General features: G+C 43.2%; 1 protein-coding gene across 2 annotated transcripts in view; it reads right to left on the reverse strand.

Annotated features, from left to right (window-relative positions):
* The window catches only part of Jazf1 (JAZF zinc finger 1), a 301,532-nt gene extending 276,658 nt beyond the window's left edge, over nucleotides 1–24,874 (reverse strand). Inside the window, exon 1 of one of the 2 annotated variants that reach the window (XM_041640365.1) lies at nucleotides 24,596–24,874. In XM_041640365.1, the coding sequence (XP_041496299.1) occupies nucleotides 24,596–24,710 (115 nt within the window). In that variant the 5' untranslated portion in view covers nucleotides 24,711–24,874. Of the gene's footprint in view, nucleotides 1–8,594; nucleotides 8,614–24,595 lie in introns of those variants that run through there. The other variant, XM_041640366.1, reaches the window with a different exon arrangement.
* Nucleotides 24,875–27,256: the final 2,382 nt, after the last annotated feature.

Genomic DNA, 27,256 nt, shown 5'->3' on the forward strand with positions numbered 1-27,256 from the left:
CTTGATTGCAAATTGATACAGGAAGAACCAGCACTGTGACAGTACTCTCCCTAAGCAGGGGAGCCTGAACTGTAGAAGAAAGATAGCTGAGCAAGTCAGGGGAGGCAGTTATATTACTTCATGGTCTCTGCTTGAGTTTCTGTTGAAGGTTTCTTGGTTGTTGTTGTTTTGTTTTTGTTTTTTTCCAAGACAGAGTTTCTCTGTAGCTTTGGATCCTGTCCTGGAACTAGCTCTTGTAGACCAGGCTGGCCTCAAACTCACAGAGATCTGCCTACCTCTGCCTCCCCAGTGCTGGGATTAAAGGCGTGCGCCACCACCGCCCAGCTTCTGTTGAAGGTTTCTAACAGAGTTCCTACCTTGGTTTCCCTGGATTATGGACCGTAAGTAAAATAAACCCTTTCCTTCCCGGTTGGCTTGTGGAGAGTGTTTTTAATCACATCAATAGAGAAGCAAACTAAAATGCTTCTTACAGAGACTTTTGAAAACCTAGAATAAGATGAGCCCAACACTGAGTCTGTGACGAACCAACAGATTTCATTTTCAAACTCTATAATTGTCCCCTGCGCTCTACTGTGTCTTCACCTTGACCCCAGAGCAGTCACTATTAGAATCTAAAAGAGGTTGCCACTGAAACTTCACTGTGAAAAAGTGAAGAGCCCTAGAAAATGCTAAGAAGTCTTAGTCCTGGGTCCTGCTACAATGGGGTAAAATTAGTATACCAGTGAAAGACCCTAAGGCAGAACTCCAGGGTTTTTAGGGCTGTCATTCACGAATTATAAAAATAACTGGCCATATAAAAAAGAACCCCTAGGTACAGATAAGTTTTGTTGCAGTCCCACAAACTGGCCCCACAACCAGAGCTCTCCAACAACAGGATGGGCCAGAACAGACTACAGTTTTCCTGAGTCATTACAACATTCAAACATGGCAGAGGGCTATTTGTCAGGGTCCCTACAGAAGTGTCCAATATAAAGATGAACACTATATAGCCCTTCAAGACCTTCTTGGCAGACTTAGACTCATTCCCAGTTCTAACAACCTAGAGTGAATTCAAGTTTCACTCACTCAACAGTTAGCCAATCCAAACCTTATTCTTGAGTGTCTCTGAAAACTAAGTCCTTTTACATTTCCCACCCAAATGCCTCCTCTAAGAATCTGCTTGACACTCAGGAGGCAGAGGCAGGCGGATCTCTGTGAGTTCGAGGCCAATCTTGTCTACAAAGTGAGTTCCAGGATAGCCAGGACTGTTTCACAGAGAAACCCTGTCTCAAAAAGAATCTTCTTGGATCTAATTAAACTTTCACTCAACAACTTTAGTTGCTTTTCCAATTATTAAGCCATTAATTATGATTCCCCATTTCAACCTATCATTTATGAAAGATGATAATTTCTCAGCTTCAAACTTTGTATGGTATCATTAACTATAGATATATGCAATTTCTTAGTAAAAAATCTACATAATGAAAAAAGCGATCCCAATTGTAGCATATAATAATGATATTTTGTCCCTCAAGCAATGACACTCAAAACATACTAGAAAGAGCAAAAGGAAAATTATTTGCAAAAAGAAAAGCTTGCAAGTGACTATGGTTTGTCTGTATACTTTCTCTCTGGCCTTGCTTACTACAACTAAAAATAAAATTAGCTGTGGTTTACTAAATTTGGTTGCAACTGCTTTTCCCATCATACCACCCTGTAATGCTATCAATCAATAATAACGTGATTGGGAGGGGGCCTACAGGAGGCTGGAGCAAGAGCAAGCCTTGTATGTTCTGGCATCTAGGATAAAATAGGAGGTTTTACTTCTTGGCACAACTATTTTAGTGCCCTCTCATTTTACTCCATGTAGTTGGGCAGAATACAAGGAGAACTCATTTTAAGAGAAGAGTAAAACCTGACCCAATAATAAAATCCCCAGTTCCTGGACACATCAGTCAAACTGAGAAGTTCTCTCGGGGTTCACCTCGTTCTGCAGGCCTCTGAAGCACCCCCAGCACTCTTCTGAAGGAGGCCCAAGTTCACTCATTTCTGACTCGCGCTGCCATAGGGCTGCAAGGTCCTCATTCTTTCCTCAAAAAGCATATTTGTGTTGGAAGATGAGAGATTAGGAAGGAAAGTGATATAGCAGGCAACCCTTAATGCTCAGGTCCACACAGTCATGCTTTTTTCTGCTTGCAGAGATCAGGAGAGGTGCTATGTGCCTGGAAGCAGGTACAGACTCTATCTCAAATCCAAATTACCACACTATGAGATACCCATCAGAGGAAACACAACAAAAGAGTGACATTTAATCTGTAACAGTCTGGTGTGTGTGTGTGTGTGTGTGTGTCTGTGCGTGTGTGTGTCTGTGCGTGTGTGCACGCACACACGTGCATGCATGTGACATATGCTCACATGCACATGTACAAATTCAGAAAATACAAAATGACAACCTGGGTTTAAATCTGAACACTGTCTCTCCATGGGCAGAAGCCCTATACAAATCCACCTTATAAATGCCTGATTTCTGACTTGTAAACTGGCATTAAGGATACCAACCTCATACGGTAGCAGTAACTGTGAGGCTATGTAGGCAAATACATATAAAGTCATGCTCTTTATGGACAACGTATTCATTCTACCTAAACTGTCGCTAACTGGTGTTTAATGCTTGCCAAGAGCCATGCAACTATATACTTAAACACTAACTTACCTAAGCATTTGGCTAAGCCATCAGTACTTACTTGATCAACCGACTCATTTGTGAAAGCTTCTCCTTCTCTGTTTGTTTTGGATTAGCAGCAAGTGTCTGCTTTCCTTGGGAGCCTAAGTCACTGGGTCAAGGCTGCTGAGTCCCTTTTTTACAAAGGATCAGTCAAGGACTGAGAACGCTCTGTGTGGTGGTGGAGACTGCCTGGCCAATTTCATGGAGAGTCCCTTCATGACTTTGGCAGATTTTGGCACTGTCTACTGTAATAAATCTGGAGCCAAAATGTGGTTTGCCTATTTTGACTTGTGTACATTTTCTGAATACAAGAAACCATTGAGAGGGTTTGAAGTAAGTGGAGAAAATGTTTGTTGATTTCCCTGAAGAAAGCACAAGTTGTTTTTCAGTGACGGGAAGGCCCACTCACTCATCAGGGTTATAAATTAATGCTACATCTATAGCAGTGGTTCCCAAGTGTGGACCAGAATTAACTGGGGCTTGTTAACTCATCAGCTGCTGGGCCTCAGCCTAACAGCTTCTCAATTTGGAAATCTGGGGCAAGAAGACATGGTGCTAAGTACCTGTTACTCAAATCCAGTTCCAGAAGCTACTGGTGATGGTCCAGGGTGTCACTATTCTGTTTGTGGGAGAACCTTACTGAAAATGCTAAATTCAGATACGTACCTAGTATATCAAAGCAAAAACGGAGGACATTCTCAATCAATATTTGTTAAATGAATAAATTAATGAATAAATGAGCAGATAAATAAGCCCCCTCCATCAATACCACATTCCCTATGTTTTTCTTTTTTTAATAGGTTAATTTATTTTTATTTTTTTTTTAAATTTATTTATTTATTAAGGATTTCTGCCTCCTCCTTGCCACCGCCTCCCATTTCCCTCCCCCTCCCCCTCATCAGCTCGAAGAACCCTGATACCCTATGTTTTTCATATCACACTTTATATCACATAGAAACCAAGATGGCTCCCAGTTTCCTTTAATCAATCACAGGGGTTTTGAAGTGGAAAGAGACTACACTATGCACATTCATGTGTAAACATACACACACACACACACACACACACACACACACTCCTATGATGGACTGCTCCACGAACCTCAGTCATTAACACTGCCTTCTCTTTATAATAGCTGAAGTTCGGGCTGGGTAAGTGGCTGCTCAGCTGAAGACTGTTTCTGCCCGCCCCCTTCAGCTCTGTGTGCTCACTAACAAACACTCTTTTTCATAAGCTGAAGAGCAGACAGGGTGAGAACCACTCTCAATGAACATCACAGGGCGCCAGGATGGTACCCCACAGCAGAGGTGGGCAAACGTCCGCAAAATGCTAGACAGCAAACATTTTTGACTGGGAAGGCCGCACTGTCTTGACTATTTAAGTCTCCCACTGCAATGCAGAAGCAACTAGAGACAGTATGAGAGCAAATGTGTGACCTGCTGCAATTGAACTTTACTTATGGACATGAAATGGAAGTTGTAACTTTCACATGCTATAAGACATTTTTTCAACTTTTTAAAAATACGATAACCATTCTTAGTATGCAGATCATACTAAGACAGAAAACAGGTCAAATTTAGCCCATGGGTGACCCTTTGTACCTTTATCCTTGAGGATGATGCAACAAAGAGAAGCAAATGGCCCGTAGAGCTGTGGAGTAGAGGTGTCTCCCCCTCCACCCGCCACACTTGCTTCCACTGGTAGCAGAGAGAAACTCCTCTGTTCTGTAAGGAACTATATTCTAGAGTCCATATTTATGAACTTAGCATGTAATTACACCCATGTACCAAATACACCAAATTATATTTTGATACAAGATGATGAGCTCCTTTACTTCTTCTTGCCCTTGTTGTGAAGTCAGGGACTCAAGAAAGCTAACTAAAGTGCCAGGAATTATAAACCAAAGACAGAGAACAGCAGAAATCTCGGTCTACACATATATCCTGACCACCAGGAAAGAGCGGCAAGGTAGACCCAGAATCTTTATCTGAACCACCAGTAGCCAGTACAATTCCAAGTCCCCACAGGCACCAAACTGCATCCAATGTAATACATGAGTATAGGTCACACTCACATTCCAACAGAGAAAGAGTATAACAACATAAGGAACAATTCACGGGATCATGATGATGACCTTGCAGATGTTCTGTGGGAGCCAATTTTATGTCCAAGGGTCTCCTTAGGCTTGTTCCTCTGTAGATACAGTCTGCCACTGACTGCAGTTAAGTCTAATGCAGATACACACAGGGCTTGAATATACTGACTTCTAGAATGAGGACTGGAGAAGCCTAGTACTTTCCTGTTTCAACTTACAGCTTTCAAGGCTGTCCCTACATCGGAATGTCCCTATGTTCCATCAAGTCTGCTTCTACCCACTGTCCTAGGTCCAGAGAAACGAATAGCAGTTCACATAGCTGTAAGTCCAAATACCAAGGAACGTACATTATGTTTAAAAAAAAAAGATGTGAAAGGAGTTAGTAAATGAAAACATAAAAAACAAAAACAGGGTAGTAATCAGGTTGCTTTAAGTTAGATTTTGATACCCTAAACACAGCTGCTTCATGAGTTCAGTTTCCTCAAAATAGCAAAAAGCATAAGAGAATGATGGTTAATGGTTCCTCCCAGGTAATGAAAACTTGGTTGCAAGGGTGTATAGGGAGTAATAACATATACACTGTAGACAAATATACTGTACATAATCAGATCTATAGCACATGTGTGGTATAAAAACTTCTTGGGGAAGGATAGGAATAGGAAAACTTTTTTTTTAAAATATGTAGGGTATGACTAAAAATAAAATGGTTGAGAGATGATAACTTGCATAAATAGCCCTTATACAACCTAACACAAAGTGTCCATCAATCAGTGAGATATCTACAATAGTTTGATAGTGACACTTTTACAATCAATCGTTGTCCAATTAGACGGAATGCCCACTCAATAGAAGGTAATTCATGTCTGGAACTGAAAAGCTAACTAACTACCTGTAACTGGAAAAGTCTACAAGACTGAGGAGAGAACCTACCGTTGCCATTGTCCAAAAACCAATATAATGTCTAACAACACTCTAAATACTTATCCTTATATCCATAAGTAAATGTGGCTCCCGCTTCTCATCAAAGAATTTTTTTTTAAGCAATGGACAGAGATTATACAGAGGTCTACAACTAGTCAAAATGCAGACAATAAGTAACTGTGAGGTAATCAACCCTAACTGCTACATCTAACAACCTAGTTGATACATTGTATGCAATACCTATACCTAGGACTCAGGGAAAATCACGGAAGAGAAGGCAGAAGATTTCAAGAGTCAGAGAGTCAGGCCTGCTGTGAGATGGTATCTTCTACACATGACAGAGAAACTGTATCCATGAACTCTCAACAATATGGTTGCCTGCAAGATCAGCAAAATGACAACACCAGTTCACATGACAATTCGGGCAGAAGAAATTCCATATGCTTCCCCTAAATAGCTACAGGAGGTCAATGCTTGCTGAGATATGGAGAATCCGTCTCCTCCAGGGACAAACTCCCACATAGGTTGTCCAGTCTCAAGTGGTCAGTCCTGAATACATGTACATATGAGCAAAGCTCAGTAGGTTCATATACACACATATATGTATATGTATACTTATGTATATACAAGGAACAATAATTGAAGAAAAGATCATTAATTTGTAGAGACATGGGAGGAACTGAGGGTAGAGGGAGATTCAACATAATGGAGATGCAGACTTCATATATGAAGTTCTCAAAAGAAATTATTAAACAAAAGTAAGAAAGAAGCAGTTTACAGCTACTATTTCCTCCCTAGGCATCTCCTCTACCCTAAGGTGGCACAGTGGAGACTTTAGAGTCAAGGAGACCCGGTTCTTTAGCTTGAGGTGGTCAAGACTCAGTGTCTTGACTTCTAAGATGCAAGTAATAACTGAATGTCTTATGAAGCCTTTTTGGGAGGATCAAGTAAAATGATGTGCTGTGCTGTGTTTAACAGTCATTGGCATATAGATGCAGTTCAGTAAAGTATTCCTGATCTTAACTATTATGTAACCATCACCCCTCCTTTAAACTACTAGACTATTGTTAGGTATTTAATAAATGCAAAGCCCTCTAAAACAAACTCATCTTTTAGTACAAAGCATGAACTTGTTAGCTGTTCACCAGAATGTGCACCTCCCTTTCCACAAGCAATAGAAGCAGGAGGCCCAGCTAGGGCCTTTCACACCTTATGGAGCCCTGTGACTAAGCACCCACTAGTGGAACAGTGCAGACCTGGGTTATATACATGTACCCCTCTAGACCCTTGCTCCACCTGCAAGGTGAACACGAAGGTTCATGTAAAGACCCCAGGAAATGTATTTTCTTCTCTTAGAGTGGAGAAGTCAGTCAGAAGAAGCAGAGCAAAAAGATGGATAAAATCTGAAGGTCTGAGAGATTACAAAGAACTAAACAGCTTGCCCTAGACTACTATAGAAAACAAAATTAAACTTCCTAAGTCTTTAATTCATACAGGGTTGTGCCTATTTGCTATAGTAGCTGAAAAGATAAACTTGGTATACCAAAATGATCACATTCTGCAAACTATGACTTATCTGAAAATTTACAATGCCTTGAAACAAACTAAATGGTAAGATCATAGCCACAACCCAAGAAGTCAGTCAAACAATTGAACTTAAAATAAAAAAAAACCTAAGGAAAATATTCTTTAAATATCCCTGTCTTACTGAAGAATCAGTCTTCATACTTCTTTTTTCCTCTTCCTCTTTCCACTCTTTTCTTCCCTGCTCCTCTTCTTTCTCTTTTCCTTTCTTGACAGTATCATCTCTATCCCAGGCTGGTCTTGAGCTTGCTATGTACCTAAGACTGGCCTTGACCTCCTGACTCTCCTGCCTCTTCCTCCCAAGTGCTGGGGTTGCAGGTATGAGTCACAATGCTCAACATTTTTTCTATGTGTCCTTCAATTTTTTCCAATGCAACAGAAGAGTCAGAGATGTATAAAGTGATATGATTAGAAGGTCAAGTTTGGGGAAGAACAGAGAGGGAGAACAAGGAAAGAGATATCTTGATGGGGGAGCCATTATGAGATTAGCAAGAAACCCAGAACTAGGGAAGTTCCCAGGAATACGCAAGGATAACCCCAGTTAAGACTCTAAGCAATAGTGGAGAGGGTCCCTGAACTGGCCTTCCCTGTAATCAGATTGGCGACTACCTTAATTGTTACCATAGAACCTTCATCCAGTGACTGATGTAAATAGATGCAGAGATCCACAGCTAAACACTGGGATGAGCTCCTGGAGCCCAGTCAAAGAGAGGAAGAGCAATAATATGAGCAAAAGGGTTAAGTCCATGATGGGGATACCCACAGAAAGAGTTGACCCGACCGAGTGGGAGCTCACTGACTCCAGAATGACAGCTGAGGACCTGTACAAGACCAAACTGGGCACTCTGAATATGGGTGACAGTGTGTGGCTTGGGCAGTTTGTGGGGCCACTGTCAGTGAGATCAGGATTTATCCTTAGTGCACAAACTGGCTTTTGGAACCCATTCCCTATGGAAGGATACTTTGCTCAGCCTAGAAACAGAGAGAAGGGCCTTGGTCCTGCCTCAGTGTGATGTGACAGACTTCGCTGACTCTCCATGAGAGGCCTTACACTCTCTGAGGAGTGGATGGGAGGAGGGTTGGGGAAAAGGTGCAGGAAGCAGGAGGAGGGAGGGAGAGGGAACTGGGATTGGCATATAAAATAAAAAAGATTGTTTAAAAAATTTTTAAAAAGAAGGAAAGCATAAAAATAACTCACAGTCATTAAATCTGTACTTTCAAAAGTCTTTATTTTAAGCAAAGTATGAAAATGAAAAAAGAATATCTCATTGTTATCAGAAGTCATCTAACCTGGTCCTTGGAGCTGAAGTCATCTTGGTAGTTGATGTAAAAATGAAGACAGTTTGATGGATATCTGTTGAAATTCTTACATTATAAACTCAGTGGTATGTAGAGTGGGGACACAATGGTGAGACGTAGAACCATGGCCATGTCTTCAGGAGGCTTAGCTTCTAGTCAGAAGAAACAAAAATTACTGGAATAACAAAAATTTGAATGGTATCTGTTGACCAAAACACCAAATTACAGGGCAAATGCAGGCCTTTACTGTTTTAATTTTTATTTTGAATTTCCTTATGTATGTGCGTCCTTTCACCCAAACAGTCACCTCTCAATTACGTGAACAAAGATGCTGACAAATAGAACCAGAGTCGGTGAAGTGACGCCCATCTTAGGAAAACATCTATGCCATAGCTCCTCTAAAGATAGACATTTGGAAAGAGGAACAATAATCACTTTTTGTGACAGAGTTTCATTAAAACTGCCTTTCAATTGGGAACCAGCCTAGCTATGAGGAAACAGTATCTTCAGGCTCAGGGTCTACCACAGCCCTGTGGTAAGGAGGCAGGTGTCAGTCAAGTCCATTTTATTTTCTGTTTCCCACCCATCACATTTGATGAACCAGTAAAATCTATGCGGGGTTTCACAAAACTGCTGAGGAAAAACACTGAAGGAATCTATAGGTCCTTAGAGTTAGGAAGCAAGCATTATTTTAAATATGAGTATATATAATCTTGCTTTAAAATAAAATGCCAAATGTACTAGATCAGTCAAATGAATTAGTCAACATTTTTATTTATACATTTTTAAAAAATAGGATCTTTAAGGAAGGCAAAGCAAGCTACATTTAAAGAGAACTGGAGCAGCAATGGGACTTTTCTCAGATCCCTCTGTGGCTTTCAATGTGGTAACGGCCTTTGAGTTGCCTGGCCTAGCGTTTACACAGAAGTCCAGCAGAAACTAACCACTAACCGTAATGAAGCCACATCGTGTCCACATCCTCACTTGGGACTGGACTTCTTTTCACTCCATGTGGTGACATCCCCTGACAGACAGGTTTGCACGTGCAGGCCCAGACTACCCTCTTTCCTTTACACCCCATCCCATCCTCAGTCCCTCTGCCCATGTCTGTCTGCCCCAACTTCCATAGTCAAACGGCTCCTACTCCACAGAGGGCCTCATTAGACTGCCCTCAAACCCCTCACTTCAGATAGGCCTCTCAGCCTCTGTCTCCTCACTACTTTCCTTTTCCTCCCTTTCCAACTGTTCAGATTAATTTACCATAACATGTTTACCAGCTTCTCCACTAGCCCAAGGATGTTAGCTATATAGTTACTACTCTGTCCTCAGATCCTGGATTGTGCCTGCACAGCTGACACTCAGCAAATATTTACTAATAAAGAATTGGGAGTTTAGATAATGCAGCATGGAAAGTAGAAAAGAAGCCATTTAATACTTATTAAATCAGCATGTTTGTTACACAGAATCTTTCAAAATATGGGTGTTACCAGTGAGGGAAAAGGGAACTTGGGAATTGGGGGGGGGGACGAGTATGGAAATCATTTGACCAGAAGAGCCCAGTACACTCTACAATGGAGAAAACGGCTAGCATGTATTTTATAGGACTGAGGATCATTTCAGTAGGAAATGATTGTCAAGTGCAGCATTTAGGCGGTCTCTATGAGTGAACCGCTCAGTTATTACAGAGTTCCTCAAATATGGCCTGTCCCGGGATTTCCTGAGCAGCTTCCAACATCTGAGAATGTAACATTCCCAAGACTATTATTAAAGATGAGCATAGCACTTAAAGGGGAGGAAATGGCATTTTGCTAACTTCAGAGTTTGTTCTTGGATTCTTCATGAGAGCCCTATAAATCCTTTCACAATAAACAATGCACAACTTGTGTCCTGTTTTTCCAGCACTTGGTGGTTGAAGGATGAGAAAAGCTATTTTCTGTTTATGTATAGTTTAATATAGCTCTCCAGACCCTTGAAATGTATGAGCTTCTGTCTAATCATATGACCTAATATCTCAAAAGCTTAAATCTACATAAACAATACTAAGTTAAGGCTGGTACACTTTGAAACTGCAACAGTTTATGCAGGGAATGTTTTACTATCCCATGGATGCCTAGAACCACTCAGTGTAACTTGTACAAACATAACTCAGAACTTCCAGGGAAATCAAAGTCTACCAAAAGTAAAAATTCTTAACCCGAGACATAAGCACATAAGGTTATTTTGGTAACGATTTGCTCCACTGTACTGTAGATCCATGAAAAGGATTCAAGAGTCTGAGGACTTTGTGGTGCTGGGAGCATCAGTGTGGAGGAGGGATCGGAGAAAGAACAACCACAGCTATTAACACTTAGGGACTGTTTCTACTTGGCCCACCCTTCACATACATACTTTTTTCTAATTGTCACAGTCAGGAATAGGCCCTATTTCCATCCTCATCAGACAGAGGTTGGGGTCTCATGGCCAACCCAGTTCTTGCAGAGGAAATGATAAAACACTCACCTGCGAACACACCTAACCTATCCTGAGGTTCGCATAGACTGTCACCCCTTTTAGAGAAGCAGAAAAGGGGACACTGGGAGCTCCTATAACTTGACAAAGGAATAAAGACAAGATTCCTAGGGAGGTACCTGGCTGTAGAACCCTTCGGCCAGTTTGGTGCTCACAGCTGTCCTCTTCCCTCCTCACTAATTCTCACTTCCAATCACTACGCTGCTCCATCCACAGGTCAGTAACTGGACTAGGTCACCTGGAAGTCCATCTAGCTGGATCTAGTAAAGAAATCCAGCTTTTTGAAACAATAGACTGCTCAAAGTATCTGATTAAGGAGATTGCTCAGGACAGTGTCTGAAGAAAGAAATGATGCCACCAATACAGATATCCCTAAGCTGAGGGAAGTCACACCCGATAAAGCCACCACCCCTGAAAAATACCGTGAGGATGAAACTCAGCCCATCCTACCTGAACCGCAGAGCACTTGCAGGGTGTATGTTTCCCCTGTGGCCATGCGGCTTAGAGAACCAGGCTCACCACTCTGTCTGGCCCCACAGGAATCACAGGAATTGTTTATAGCCACATCTCTCAGAACCAAAAAGGTACAAATACATTACGTGCAGATTTCCCTGCTCTTGCGTTACTTCTATGTCATTCTGCCACCTGTGCAGGAAGGGGGGCTGAAAGAGTATTCAGGATGCATCTATTCAATGAATTATGAAGCAGTAAGGTGCTTTGGCCTTATATCCAGATGTGCTCCTGTGCCAGCTGTTGACTGTCTAATGACAGAATGACCAGGCAAAAAAGTGTGCTTTCTGTGGATAACAGCAGAAGTGTCAAGCAGGGAGGGCTCAGCATAAAGCCAGATAACCCTGCGTTTTCTTACCATATTTACATCTAGATGCGGTTATATACCATTAACCCAAATTTTTTAAATAAAGAGCATGAACATAATGGAATGACTTTACCTTTGAAGACACAAATCAAAAGAGAACTGACATATGTTGATAAATAACACTGGGTATTTACCTAATCATATCCACATATACACAACTTCTCTTTAGATCTGGATCTTCAAAAGTAAATATGTATCAATTAAGAAAACTTACTAACATCTTTCAATAAACAACAGCTCTAATACTCTTAGAATCAACACACCACATAATGGTTACCACTAGTCTCCTTTCCGAATTGGTGGCATGCTTACATGTGGATTCACAGGCCCCCTGAAGAGTTTCTCTCAGAAGCCTGGAACACCCTTTCTACCAGACACGATGTCAAACTATTTCCCTGGCTGTGTTACGCTTTCCCATTGGAAATCCAGTCTTTGAGAAGGGCATCTAGGTATGGAAGAGCCTGCTATGAAAATGCAAACACTAAGAGGCCTAGTAAGTACAATAGGAAACACAGCACTCTCATAAATGCAAACACAGCCAAGTGCTGTGGCATACACCTGTTGTCCCAGCTTCTCAGGAGGCTGAGGCAGGAGGAACACTTGCATCATCTTAGGTGACATAAAGTGATTCTGTGTTGGAAAAAGAACAAGGATTTTATAGAATTTCATACTTCAAGATTTAAAGAACAAATTGTAGATACACAGTGATACTGTCCCTTTCTTCCCCGAACACTTTACTGGCAAGTCCATGGGGGTAGTTACTTGGTCTGTGTCATGGCTCCCTCTTTTGTAAATAGGAATATTACTGCACTGTGTATACTGAAGGCTGCCATGAGGCACTTTATAAATAACAGTTACATAAGATGGCAGAGCTGCTCAAGTTTGGAGATCTCAGAGATGATGTGGTCAGGATTCAAAATCCAGTTTTCTACCTCAGCTTGTTTCTTCCACCTAGTCCCCAGCCTTCTTCATGCCAAAGAGCCTAGTAAGGGGAATGAGGGAGGAAAAAGGCACACTTTGCTTAGATTGTGTAGGCCTCAGCACATGCTGGAGTACCAAACAGGCAAGGCAAGAACTAATTCCAGTAAACTCCATACTATTCTAAACCTGGAAAAAGCATAATTTTTTATTCTAAAATATAAAAATAAAATTAATTTCCCTTTTATTTTTGCAAAGTTATTTTTTATATTCCATAAATATAAACTGTCCTATACCAATTTGGCATTTGTGTATATGTGCCATAGATATTCAAACCCATAACACATGCATACATCCAAGCCTACTTTTAAAGATGTTACCACAGTCCAAAGGCACTTCACAAAGCATTCTTTTCATAGCACAGTGCTGCTGGGTTTTCTCATCCTACTTCTGAAAATACTTCTGAAAGAAGACAACAGGAAGACGACAGGAGCTGAATCTTGGCGGGGAGAGAGAGTACATGGGAGGGACAACCCATGACAGACAGGAGCAGACACTACAAGATACAGGAAGACTGCTGTAATACTGATCTTCGTAAGATGAACAGGCTTTCTGCGCTGAAGGAAAGTATTTTTACTATACTCTTCCCAAGCACAAACATCTTAGTCCATATCTCACTAGATACAGTATTTAACTACTATGATAACATATTACGCTCCAGTTTGGAAGGCAGTACTTAGATGATGGGAAGAATGACTGCTTCATATGTGGCCTGGGAGGGTAAATAGCATGGTCTCCATAACGAGATGATGAGCCCCTAACTGAAAGTCTAGGGAACTAATCCAAGTTTTGTGCAGCCCTCCATAGTAGAAAAATATTGTAATATTACATGTGCAAACCCCTTGTGAAATTGATTATTCAGGTTAAGAAATGAGAAGAAAACAAAATTTTATAAACTGGTCATACCAAAACATTGCAGAGTCAAAATCCCCAAAAAGAACATGTGTGTACATTAACAGCTGGACATATTGCTAATCTCTACTTGGAGCTGGGCATGTTCATGAATTTTCATGACAAAAATTTGCATTAAAATCACTTTCTGTAGGTAGAAAGATAAACTAGCTCTCCCTCAAGCACAGGTGATCAAATTCAATTTGTAATTATTAATATTTCAAAAGAATTACTTTCAGCCTCATATATCTTTCTTGCTGATGTCATATCAAATCTTGTGACTGTCAGATTTGCAAATGCCTCTCTTTCACATATGAGCCATAAAATCTTAGGACATTTTAGGCTTTTTTAATGCATGGAATAACTTCACAGAATCTTTTATTAATGACATTTTGTTGTCACTATCTTTTATTGTTATGTGTATTCAAGCCAAATAAACCAGGGAATTTAAAAACGGAGAATCTTTAAAAGTGCATTTGTAGTTGTTTGTTTATTTATTTATTTATTTATTACTGAGTATACCCCAAATCGGGAGGACTGCTATTCTGAATGAACTAAGGTTAAGAACGAACCTTCCATTTGGAATTTTACACATCCACTGACCAACTTCTGGCTCCATACTTCAAACCATTCCCCATGACAGACATCACAATCCCATTGATGCTTCAATACTGCCTCTGATCTAATCCTTTGTGAAAGGACCCCAGGTGATCTGGGCAATGGCAGAGTTCCTGGAAAGCAGTTCTCACCAGAGGATGGCCAACTAGATAAGCATCAACTGCATCAACACATCCACCAAAGCCAAACTAAAGTGTCACTAGTCCGCCTTTTCCTGAGCTGTCTCTCAAAACTCTCTCAACTCCAATGTCAGTGAACCTATGAAGAAACGGGACAAGTTGAGTGTAGGAAAATATTGTGAGTGCTGTCAAAATCTTTTTCAAACTGTACAAATTTCAACCCTGTGAGTGCATGACTACACACATTGTTGGGCTTCCCCAGAGCCTCAAGAAGTGCTGCATGGGCCCAAGAATGTACTCAAAAACAGACACACACACAAAATGTATTGTTCAAAGGAGAGGCCTTGGGGTTGAGCATTAGAATCACAATACATATGTTCCTGTGTCCTACAATTATCTTACCTGTCTATACCCAGCCTCTTCAATACCTCATCCCACTAGAGATAAGAGGTACTATCTTAATTACTAGCATGTAAGAAGCACTAAAAACATGTGGGAAAATTCTCATCACCATGGGCATCAACCATTGATGTTAGGGAAAGAAAAGGAAGGAGAAAGAGAATGATAACAAATGTGTGTCTATACACACATACAAATATATGCACATATAGACATGGATTCACATACATACACAGAAACGCGTGCATATATACACATATATTCCTTATATGTACTATATTCTAGAGGTAATAATCAGTCTTTGCAGATCTGGAGTTTAGCTTTCCTTCATTCAACATCAGTTTTAAAATGTCAAATAGAAAATTATATATAAAACACTATTTACATGAACAGACAGTATCTTCTGACCAATGGTGATACATAGAAAAATAGTGCACATACATGTGTATATATACAAATATTACCCGCATATATCCATGTATAGATAAGAATATATAACTAGACACTATTTTATGGATATATGAGTATATAACCTCTCTTTCTGTACACACACATCTGATATTATCCATGATTTCAGGCATCTACTAGGTCTTGGAATATATCTCACACAGACAGACAAACTACAATATATGTGATATTTATACACATTGTACATACACTAGTTACAGATATTACACATTGTGTACTCCCCACTGATCACTATATATGGTCCACCTTGGATAAAAGTCACTGTCACATCCTGGGAGACAATGCGCAGGACTCCCCATTGGGGGTTAGTGGGTGAGCCAGATGAGAGAAGGGCAATACCCATAAGAAGACTCTTGGATGCTGTGCAGAAGATTTAGTGACCCAAGTCGGTGTATTTGTCTCCTGCCAAAAAAACTTCATCTTTAATCTTAACATTCATTTCTGGTCCCTGCCTGCAGCTTGCCTTTTTAGAAACACTGAAAACTATTAAAGAAATTTAAGGAAAAAATGTAATTTTAGTGTGTGTGTGTGTGTGTGTGTGTGTGTGTGTGTGGTGTGGTGTGATATGGTGGTATATATGTCTGTGGTGTGCGTGTGTGTGGTGTGGCAGTGTGTATGTGTGTGGTGTTAGGTATGATGGTGTATGTCTGTGGTGTGCGTGTGTGTGGTGTGGCAGTGTGTGTGGTGTGGTGTTAGGAATGATGGTGTATGTCTGTGGTGTGCATGTGTGTGGTGTGGCAGTGTGTATGTGTGTGGTGTGGTATGGTATGGTGGTGTATGTCTGTGGTGTGCGTGTGTGCATTGTGTGGTATGGTAGTGTGTGTGTGTGTGTGTAGTGTGGTATGGTGGTGTATATGTCAGTGGTGTGCATGCGTTCGTGCGTGCGTGTGTGTGGTGTGGCAGTGTGTGTGGTGTGGTGTTAGGTATGATGGTGTATGTCCGTGGTGTGCGTGTGTGTGGTGTGGCAGTGTGTGTGGTGTGGTGTGGTATGCTGGTATATATGTCCGTGGTGTGCGTGTGTGTGGTGTGGCAGTGTGTGTGGTGTGGTGTGGTATGCTGGTATATATGTCTGTGGTGTGCGTGTGTGTGGTGTGGTAGTGTGTATGTGTGTGGTGTTAGGTATGGTGGTGTATGTCTGTGGTGTACGTGTGTGTGGTGTGGTAGTGTGTATGTGTGTGGTGTTAGGTATGATGGTGTATGTCTGTGGTGTGCGTGTGTGTGGTGTGGCAGTGTGTATGTGTGTGGTGTTAGGTATGATGGTGTATGTCTGTGGTGTACGTGTGTGTGGTGTGGCAGTGTGTATGTGTGTGTGGTATGTTTGAGTGCAGGCACACATGAGCCACAGCACACATGTGGAGCTCAGAAGACAACTTTCAGGAGTTCTCTCCTTTCGTCATGTGGGTTCTGGGAATTGAACTCAGATACTTGAGTTTGTTTGTGTAGCAAGAGCTTTTACCCACCCAAGTCATCTAACTGGCCCCAAGAAAATGTAATTTTCTTCTAATTCACATTTAGAGTCTAAAATGAAAGGTATTTTGAAAGCCAAACATAAATTTAAAGTTCTGATTTCCAGATTCCAAAGTGAGCAAACCTACTGCCTATCAGACTATCATGAAATAAAACGAATATATGCAACCCAGAAAGTATTTCTTCAATAGCTAGTCATAGCCATAGTGGCATCATCAAACAAGACAGAGGCAAGATCAATGGGGAGAGAGAAATATAGAGAAGGTACAGAACAAAGACCAGGAAGGAGGATTTTCCCATGGTTTAGGAGTGTTGCCTCCTGCCTCTGATACTGGTCTAAAACAGACAGGCTTTGGCTCCCAGATGAATCCTGGGAAAGTCCCTCTGAGTGTCACCAGCCCTCCTTAGCCGTGAGGCCTCCTCCCTGTAGTCAATGGCAAGCATCAGATTCTGAAAACAGCTGTCAGTTTGCATCTCTAAGACTGTCTCCACAGGAGATGTCTACAGCATCTAGGACTCTGAAGACAAAAACCGTAGAGGAGGTTTTTGTCCACCAATCAGCCGAAAGCAGAGCACTGGAAATTATACTCGGCTTACATGTCAGAAACTATTGGTGAATTTACTAAAGAGCACGTTCAACAGGGATGTTTCATACAGGTTAATTTGACTCTAGATGAGAAATGAACAGGCGTAGAAAATATTAAAGACAGTGTCTTGAGATGCAGTAAAGAGTTGTAGTCGGGAGCTCTTATACCAGCTACGGTTGTTGCCTGTGAGAAGGTGCGCACTTCAGACCTGTCAGCTCTGTATCCAGAGTCTTGCTGCCAAGCCACAGGGTGCAGAGAAAGCAGGAAGGCAGCAGCCAGCCTTCAGGTTATTAATATCTCCAGTCATCCCTTCTCCCTACAGGAAAGCTCATCAGGGGAATGTGCCCACAGGCCAGGCACAGTGCCTCTTTCTAGTCCTGGTCTTTTCAAACACATTAAGGCCAGGGAAAAGGCCATGTTGTAAGCTGCTGGCCTTGACACGACGTTCCTAGTCCATAGTGGCCAAGGCCCTTGCCAGCATCTGAAGTACTTCTGGCCACAGAGAAGTAAATGTGGCCAAAGTCTGCAATGCAAAGCAGAAGGCACAGCGGCTACCTCCCAGGCTCAATCTCTCCAGCATGCCCAGCATGTCCAGAATTGCATCAAAGTTAAAGTGGCCAAAACAGCTCTGCAGGTAGATGGGTACACCTCTAGCATTAACCTCTTTCAACTTTCCTATGAGGACTACAAACATATTATTTAGGAAATACACAAATGGCAAGAAATTGAATGATGCAGATAATTTAATACTGGAGATGAGTCTTTTACCAATATAATCTCATTTAGTCCTCATTAATGCTTTATAAGGCAGATGTTGTTATTATCTTCATTTTATAGAAGAGACATAGTATACATATGTCAGAGAGTGACAAGCTGTCCACAGTCAGAGGTGACAAGCTGCAGAGGTGTGTATGGCCAATTTCAAGAAGGCAGGATTCACTATGGCGCTTCCACTTCAGTTAAATTCTAGGGGAAACAGACCAATTAGTTGCACAGGAACGGACACAGGAAGAGGACAGTCAAATTTTTCAGGCTCAGCTTTGCATATCTATCCAGAATTAAAATTGTCATACTTACCAGCCGTGAAACCACAGGGAAGTTCTATCTTTGTGCTTCACTTCACTTGGCTGGGAAGTCGGGCTAAAGGCCTGCCCATTGCGCAACCTCCGGCTCCACTAGCTAGCAGGCCTCTTTGACTCTGCAAGCACTTACTGCGTTGCTTAGCTGCTGGTGCTGTGACCAAATTCCTGACAAGATGCAACTAAGGGGGAAAGGACCTAATGGCTCACGGTTTGAAGAGACAATTCATCATGGTGCAGGAGTCTAAGGTGACTGGTTACACGTGTCAGCATCAACAAACAGGCAGCAGACTGGACTATAAAACCCCAAGGCTACCATTGGTGAACCACTTTCTTCAGCAAGGCTCCACATCCTACAGGTTCTACAACCGTGTGAGAAGCCTAACAGGAGCTTCTCAGAAGGATTTCCCCTTCAAAACACAATATCTGGTCTATCCCGTTTCCCAGAGTTCTGGTCATCTCATAATGCAAAATGCAGGTGCTCCAACTTCAGAAGTCTCCGTAGCCTTTAAGAGTCTCAGCAATGAGAGGGGAGTAGAGTTCAGTGGAAAGTTCTTGACTAGGACACATGAGGCCCTAGTTCAGTTCCCAGGAAATACAGAAATGGCAAATGCATGATAAATGGCTAAACAAACAGGAACACTCTGAAAAGAGAGAAAGGGCTGCAGAGAAGGCTCAGCAGTTATGAGCATGTGCTGCTTTTCCAGAAGGCCCGAGTTTGTTACCAGTACTCATATCCAATGACTCGCTATCACTTGTGACACTCTCTCCTCACCTGGGAGCCTGCAAACATGTGGTATTCACTCGCAAAGATACACACATTGATAAGAATAAACCTAAAAAAGTCCCAACACAGTTTCAAACCAAAGTCTCTAGAAGCAATTATCTTAACTGAGTCCACGGTATCAGAAAACAAGCTACATACTTTCAACACGCAATGGCATAAACGTTTGCATCCTAACAGGAGGAACAAGAGCACAGCAGGGCAAGAGCAAACCAAAGCAAGACCGAAAGCTAACAGGGGAAACACCAAAGCCTTCAGCTCCATATCTGGCATTTGGTGCTCGTGATGAAATCATCTGGACTCCAGAGGCCTAAGCAGCCCTACCAGCTTTGCCACTTGAGTCTTTCCTCAGTGGACATCCCATGGTCCTGGAATTTCCGGGAGTCTCCATTGCAACTTAGAGTTCATTTTCACAGCTTCATGCAATGGCCTCCAAGGCCTCATTATAGAGAAGCCAATTTTTCTACACACTGCCTGGCATTAGCAGCTTTACAGTCTTGGCAAAAAACCTATATAACAGTCCTCCTCCCCAACTTTTAAATCTTTCAAGCTTGCAAAGTCAGTAATGTGGAGGACACTGCCAATTTCTGCTGTCATCCTGGGATGATATCTTGAGCCTGCTCCCCCCCCCCCCGCCCCCAGCCAAAGCTGGAGCGGCTTTGTGCCTCTTGACTGCTGAGTTTGCAAACATTTCCCCAGACAGTGGCTTCAGGCAGGGAGGCCCCATGGTAGCACTCCCAGCTCAGGCACTCTCCTTTCACATGAGCTTGCATTTTCACTAGATGGAGCCTTGACTAGGAGGGGTTGTCTTCAGGGTACCTTCCTGTTGTGTCAGTGCAGAATGGCAAGTTTCTCTTTGATGGTGTTCATCTCCTTAATAACTACAAGTGCTTTTCCAGCAGCTGCCTTGTCTGCGACCTTAAATCTTGTCATGCCCTTCGCCTCAGTAAAACAGAATGAAAAATGTCCTTCTGCTCCATCTGTTGCTCTTTTAAATTGTAAGCCTAGATTAAGGGTAGTGAGTAGTAACCATGCCACATCCTAAATGCCATTTTGCCTTAAAATTTCCTCCACCAAACAAACTAGTTCATCACCTTTGAATTCGGCTTCACTAAGTTCCCAGGATATGAACAAAAGAAAGACAGAGTCTTTACTAGAAGATAACACCGATGGCCTCTGATCCGGGCCCTGAGGCAGTGTTTATTTCCCTTCTGAAACGTTATGAGTTAGGCCTCTACTGACCACATCTCTCTCGCTCAGCATTCTGTTCTTCCTAACAGAATGGCTCAGTAAGCTCTACTTACAGTATACTGGGGCTTCCCAGCCTGAAGCTCCAGACTCTTTCCTCCTGCAAACCAGTTCTAATAGTTTCTATAATCTAATTTATTACAGCAGCCACCTCACTTCTCAGGGTCAACTTCCTATTGAAGTTACTTTTCTCATTGTTGTTACAGACTACCTGATAAGAAGAACTTACAAGAACAGTTATTTTGGCTCAAGGTATGAGGGTGCAGTCTGGTGTGGTGGCAAGAAGTGAGATAGCTGGTCACAGTGAATCAACAATCCAGAAGCAGATCACAGACAGGAAGCAGGGCAGGGCTCAAGGACCCTCTTTTCCCAGTGACCCACTTCCTCCAGCCAGGTTCTCCATCTTATGGTGACCCAGCCTTCTGTAACTTACTACCATTTGGGGATCAAATATTCAAACCCATGAGCCTACAGGAGACATTTCATATTCAAACTGTGACATTTACTGACTCATCTCTGGGAAACTAATCTACATTGTTGACAGTATTATTAATTACCTTTCAATACACGCTATCATTTGCTTAAATTATTGTTCATCTCCCTTTACTAGCATTTAAGATACCCCCAAATCTACTGTTTTGGTTTTGATTTTCCTTCACGAAAAAAAAAAACACAAAACCAAACCAAAATCAAACAACAACAACAACAAAACCCTAAGTACTTAGAGCTGTCCCTGGCAGAAAAGCAAGTGCTATGTTATCACATAAATAAATTGAAAATGCAGCTGTAGTTTCACAAATGTACCCAAAGATGAAATCAGCTAAGTAAGGATTCTTATTATTACAGTTGCTTTCTGAGTCCCAAAGCCAAAAGATTTCACAGCCGTGATACAAGTGTTCATTCAGAAGTCTGGGGCATGGCATGACCTTCATTGCTAATTTTAGTATTCTCCTTGTTTCTAAGCTTCCTCGTTGCCAGTTTGATCTCACCTACTTACGATGGTCACGCCAAGAGTTTTTCTACAAACTTGAGTACCCACTCACCATGAGCAAACTTCTCTGGTCTCCAGGAAACGGCACCAGGGCTGTGTGTGGACTGATAGCAGAGCTGCGAGGGCAGCCCTTCACAGTTACCCGGGTGGCTGTGGGGGTTTTAAGGCACTGCAAGTGAATGGGTGTGAGAAGGCTTTGGCTTAGAATACTTGGGATGTTCACTGAGATGGGAACCTCACTCCAGGACCGAACTAACAGGAAGATGAAGGGATAACAGCAGAAAGCAAATTACAATAGGCATAACATCTTTAAGGAGGAAAAAAACTGCTTAAGACAAAGACTAGGGAAAGCGCATTTTTTCTGTCTTTGAAGCCACAGGCCCTTGTTCTGTACTAGAAATGGGAAGAGGCAAAAACAAGATGCAGATGGAACTGCATGGTAAAACGGGTGTGTTCTGAAGGTGAAGCTATCAGCTCAACAATCAGAATCGCCATGAATATAAAAATGCAGCGAAGTATACATTTATAAGAAAAACTGCCACTCACAACTTAATGTAGTGATTTGAATGATACACATTAGTTATAGTGAAACTACAGGATTTGAAAATTCTGTCAGTGCTTTTGACTAGTGATTAAATAGTAACAAGTCAAAAAGAGTCATATCTCTACCCTCTCAAGGTTATATACAAGACTAAATAAGGACCTTGGATGAAAGTAAAATAACATACACATCTTGGGGTCTTTTTTATGAATCTTTAATGTGGACATTAAATCAGTAAAGCAACTGTTTATTAGAAATCTCATTGTCTCTAAAAGCACATAGAGAAATCACAATAAATAATAAAAATGTAGCGCTGTCACGAGTACGTTTGTGCTTTCACTCTTGCTTCCTCACCCAGCATGGATTCCTACAGCACCAGCTAATCCAGATGTCATTCTTTGTGAGACCAGTCCCCATTTCTTTCTGAATGGCTGGTTGCCCTTTTAAGGTAAGGGGCCTCTTCTCATCTGAAGTGCACAGCACTTCCAGGGAACCGCTTCAAGCTTTGGATCCAAGGGTCTGTTCATTTTAACATCTACTTTTCAAAAACTTTGCTGGATCAAACTATTTCCCAAGTATAATCATTGTTATCGCTTCCGAATAATTTAAACTTAAGTTTTCAATACTTTCACCCATTAAAAGAAAAATATTAGCCCTTTGGGAGTAAAGACATCATCACTTAGAAGCTTAGTTTCAGAAAACTCGTAAACCTTGACCCTCCTAAAAGGTGTCTGCACAATACTGGGTCAACATCTGCCAACTCAAGAAAGAGACTTATGATTTACCAATTGTTAGTCCAGATCATCTGATTGCAAGTTAATTCAAAAGAAATAATGTGTTCACATCATGTTAACGTTAACAATTAAATATTAATATTGTCTTTTAGTCAGCTAGTAGTCTAACTAGGTAGGCAAACAGGTAAAATTATGATTCAATTTACATGCACTTCTGTTTATCCTGATATAACTGATGAAATGCATGGCCATGCCATGAGTTTTCTGCAGGTCAGGGGCTACCATTCACACATATTTACATAATGTGCCTTTTTTATATTTCTACTATTTACGTTTATCCTCCACATCTAGCTTAAGGAGGAAGAGGAGTACAGTGAACTAGGAAAATCTCTCTTGAAACTGCATCACTAGAGTTTAAGGCACGATGAGAGACTTTATACTTGGAGCACTTTTAGTTATGACTATGCAGGCATGAGATGAATCAGCAGGTTTGCTACCCGATCAAACCACTTAGACCACCAACACTTGAGAGCCTACCTCTTTTATCTCACTTTTATCAGAACAGATGGGAAAAGTTATTAAAGGAGATATTTTGAAACTTTGAGAATTTCAAAGCCTGACAATTAGCAGAATTCTGCTTTCAATGGCATTTTGCAAACCATTTTTATGATTTCGTGACAATTTTCATGTCCATTCTGGACAGTCCATCAAATTCCACTCTAAGCGGGCACTTAAGGCTTATCACGCGCCCACTGTGTGCAAGGAGAAAGCATTCTACAAAGCAAAGGGGCAAAAAAGCCCTGTGTCATTTTATTCGTGCATAAATGCACAGCAATCGTGATTTACTCTCTCAACTTTGCAGAAACGTGAGCTGCATCCACATGGCCGAATCCATTGCCTTCATTTGGTCTTCCCGAGGCAATTCACAGGTAGCCTCACCCAGGCAACCCGCGGCCCTCTGCACCTTCCAAACCCACAGGGCCACACCTTTTGCAGGTGGCTGGGTCGCCTGATCCAAAAGCACCCGACCCGTCTCCCTCCGCAGAGGCAGGGATGAGTGTGCAAACGTGGTGCAAGGACTTCCTAGAGGCGCAGGACTTAGAAGGTCCCAAGGTCCCGGGAGACCCAACGGGCCGCGCAGGGCGCCCCTCCCCCGCGTCTCCGCGCCTTCGCCGCGCAGGCCCCGCGGGTCCGGGCGCACCTCCGGCCTAGCCGCAACGCCGCGCCGCGCCGCGCCACGCCCGCCCGCCGCCCGCGGGCTCCGTTCCGCCGCCGGGGCCTCGGGGCGCTCCGGCCGGGGATGGGCGCGGCCCGGAGGCGTCCGAACCGCAGCGGCAGCGCCAGGCCGGGCCCCGCGCCCGCGCCGCTCACAGCACGCAGCGCCCCGCGCCCGCCGCCGCGGCCCCCTCCCGCCGCGCCACACCTAGCAACCGGCGCTGACAGGACGCAGGCGGGGGAGGAAGCGGAATGGCTGCCGCGGCGGCGCCTCCCCGGCTCCCGCCAGCCTGACAGCTCGGGCCGGGCGGAAGCGGCGTGCGGCACCCGCCCCCCCACGGCCCACGCCCGCCCTCGCCCTCGCCCTGCGGCCGGCCACCGCCGCGCCCCGCGGCCCTCCGCGCCCTGCACCTTTTCGGGCGCCCGGCCCGCGCCATCCCGAGGCTCGCCCGGCCGCCCGACCCCCCTCCCGCCCACCCGGGCCTCACCGATGTGGTTGTCCTCGATGTGCTCGATGAGGTCGGCCAGCGTGGGGAAGTGGAGTCCGCAGCCCCCGAAGCGGCAGGTGTTGGAGAAGAAGGAGGCGGCGGCGATGCCTGTCATGGTGCTACATCGAGAGCCCCCCGGAGTCGGCTCTGCGAGCGCCGAGCGCGGAGGCGGAGGGAGGGGCCGGGGAGGGGGCAGGCGCGGGGAGGGCAGCGCGAGCCCGGGACGGAGGAGAGGGGGCGCGAGGTGGAGCGCAGCGCCGAGCCTCCGGGAGGCAGCGGGAGGCGGCAGGAGCTCGGGGAGGGGGCGGGGAGGACTCCGCGCCTGGGAGGAGGGACCAGGCGCGCGCCTGCAGCTGTGCGGGCCCCAACCTCGGCGACCCAGGCCTCACCTGGCAGCGCCCGCCTCCAACTTTACGTCCCTGGCCTGCCCTTCGCGGTGCGAGGTGCCTGCGGTCCGCCGGGAGCCTCCTTGGTTATGTACATTACCTTCTTAATAGATCTACATCTATTAATTACACATGGTTCCTTCGGATGAGCACTCAGGGAGTTGCCGGGCCCTCTGGGGGGACGTTTGTTTGCACTTGGCCACCTGTCTAGGTGTGACAGTGACATTCTCTAGGGACCCAGGGAAGGTAATTGTGTGCACCTTATTCTTTAAACTTTCTCATTTAAAAAAAAAATTAAAAAGCCCGTATTCTCTGGAGGCTTGTACTAACTAATTGATTTTAATGAAGCTTTCCCCCTAGGCCAGAAGAAAATCTTAGCTTTATTTAAATTTCAAAATAGAGTGCTTGGTTGTCAAGTGCATTTGACTGTGTTTTACATATGTATCACGGTTGTTCCTCCCTGATTCTTCTGAGAAAACAAAAAAACTTAAATAATTTCCTTAGCCCAAATTACAACACCTACTGCACCCGCTGCTGTGTCCCAGCTCTGGCCCTGCTGCTCCATGGCAGAAAAGGCAGCATAATCGTTTGGAAACAGTCAAAGCATACTCAATTTTCATTTAAAAGTGGGGATTCTGCCATCTTGTGAGCATTTAAACCGTAGTGATGACCCGTTAACTTCTTAAGAATCAGTTATCTTCTGATCCCCACCCCCAGTTGCAATTATATTTGACCTACAAGGTGTGTATTCTTTCCAGATGCCCAAGGAGCATTATACATGAGTCAAGAGAGCAGTTTTTAAAAATTAATTCATGCATTCTGAATTTAGCATTTTTTCCTTAGGACAATTTCATTTACCCTCTGGCACATTCTACCAAAAAAATCCTCTCTTTTTAAACTATATATACCACTTGTGTTATTTCTAATAATAGGATTGGTAAGGCACTTCGTGCAAGATTAAACACAGGCATATGTGGTATTTCTGTCACTGAGAAAAATTTCACAATCTCCCAGTCACAAAGATTGAGACTGAGTTCTCTCTCCCATTGGCATTTTAGTCTAGTCTATCACTTCTTCCAGCCTAGAAGGTGACAAAATTTGCCAAGGAGAGAGCTGAATTGGTAGGGCTGGGGCAGCATGTCATTAAAGTTCAGTTTGGTGTCAGAAATAGTCTCTTGGGACCAAGTGAGGATGGGGGAAAGGCACCCAAGGGCCTGATAATGAGCCAGGGACCCGCTTTGCTGGAAACTGGGGCCAAATGAGGGTCTAAAGAGCAGGGGTTAGAGTTCTACATCTTGAGTGAGAATGTTGACAACCGCGCAGTGTCCTCAGCTGCCCAGTCAGGGAGGAAGAAGGCCTTTAGCGGAGGGGTAGGCAGAATATCTGGCAGATAGACATTGCACCCAGTGACATGGAAATGCAACGCAAAATCTTCAGCCAAGAACGAAGCCTTAACAGCTTCTCTAGAGGTGGTAGGGCACCACCTCCCCCCTCCACAACAGACTCTTCAGCAGCTGGAGAGTACCCTGAGCTTTGAAGTGGCAACTTTGTTCTCAGGTAGAAGTTACTTTCTATATGAAACAGTGAACTTCAGAAAGAGTCTAGAAGGCCCAGCCTTAGCTCAAGCAAGAGAGCTCAGCCACAGAAAAGCCAGAAGTGTATATGTGAAAGAAGGAAGGGGACTGGATGTTATTAATACACACCTCTTCGCTCCCCGTATTCCCTACACCCCTCCTATCACAAGGTGTGACTTCTAAAGCAGACGCTTCATAAGCCCAGTCGAGCCATGTTGATTTCTTTTTAATGTGAAAAACCAACGTAACTATGAGTTAATTTTATATATATATATATATATATATATATATATATATATATATATTTAATCTTTATTTTTTGTTTTATCGAGACCGGGTTTCTCTGTAACAGTCCTGGCCATCCTGGAACTCACTTTGTAGACCAGGCTGAGCTGGAACTCACTGAGATCCACAAGCCTCTGCCATCCCAGTGCTGGAATGAAAGGCCTGTGCTGCCACCGCCCGCCTGAGAAAATTTCTGGAGTTAAAATTCTTTTCTATGCATTTCGTCAGGTATCAGTCTATTTGCTTACTGCATCTCTGTGTAACTGAATCTTGCTTATGTGACAGTCTGTTCTTTTCTTTAATTGACACACATGTTTTTGACTTTTAAAGATGAGGAGGCATATCATCACGATCTTTTAAATCCTCAAGTCTACTGGGTTTGTATATGTGGTAAGCCGAGGCAAGGGCATTCTGAA

This window comes from Microtus oregoni, unplaced genomic scaffold, assembly GCF_018167655.1.
Source record: "Microtus oregoni isolate MIOR12 unplaced genomic scaffold, Mior012 000062F_ref0000492, whole genome shotgun sequence".
Taxonomy (NCBI): Eukaryota; Metazoa; Chordata; class Mammalia; order Rodentia; family Cricetidae; genus Microtus; species Microtus oregoni.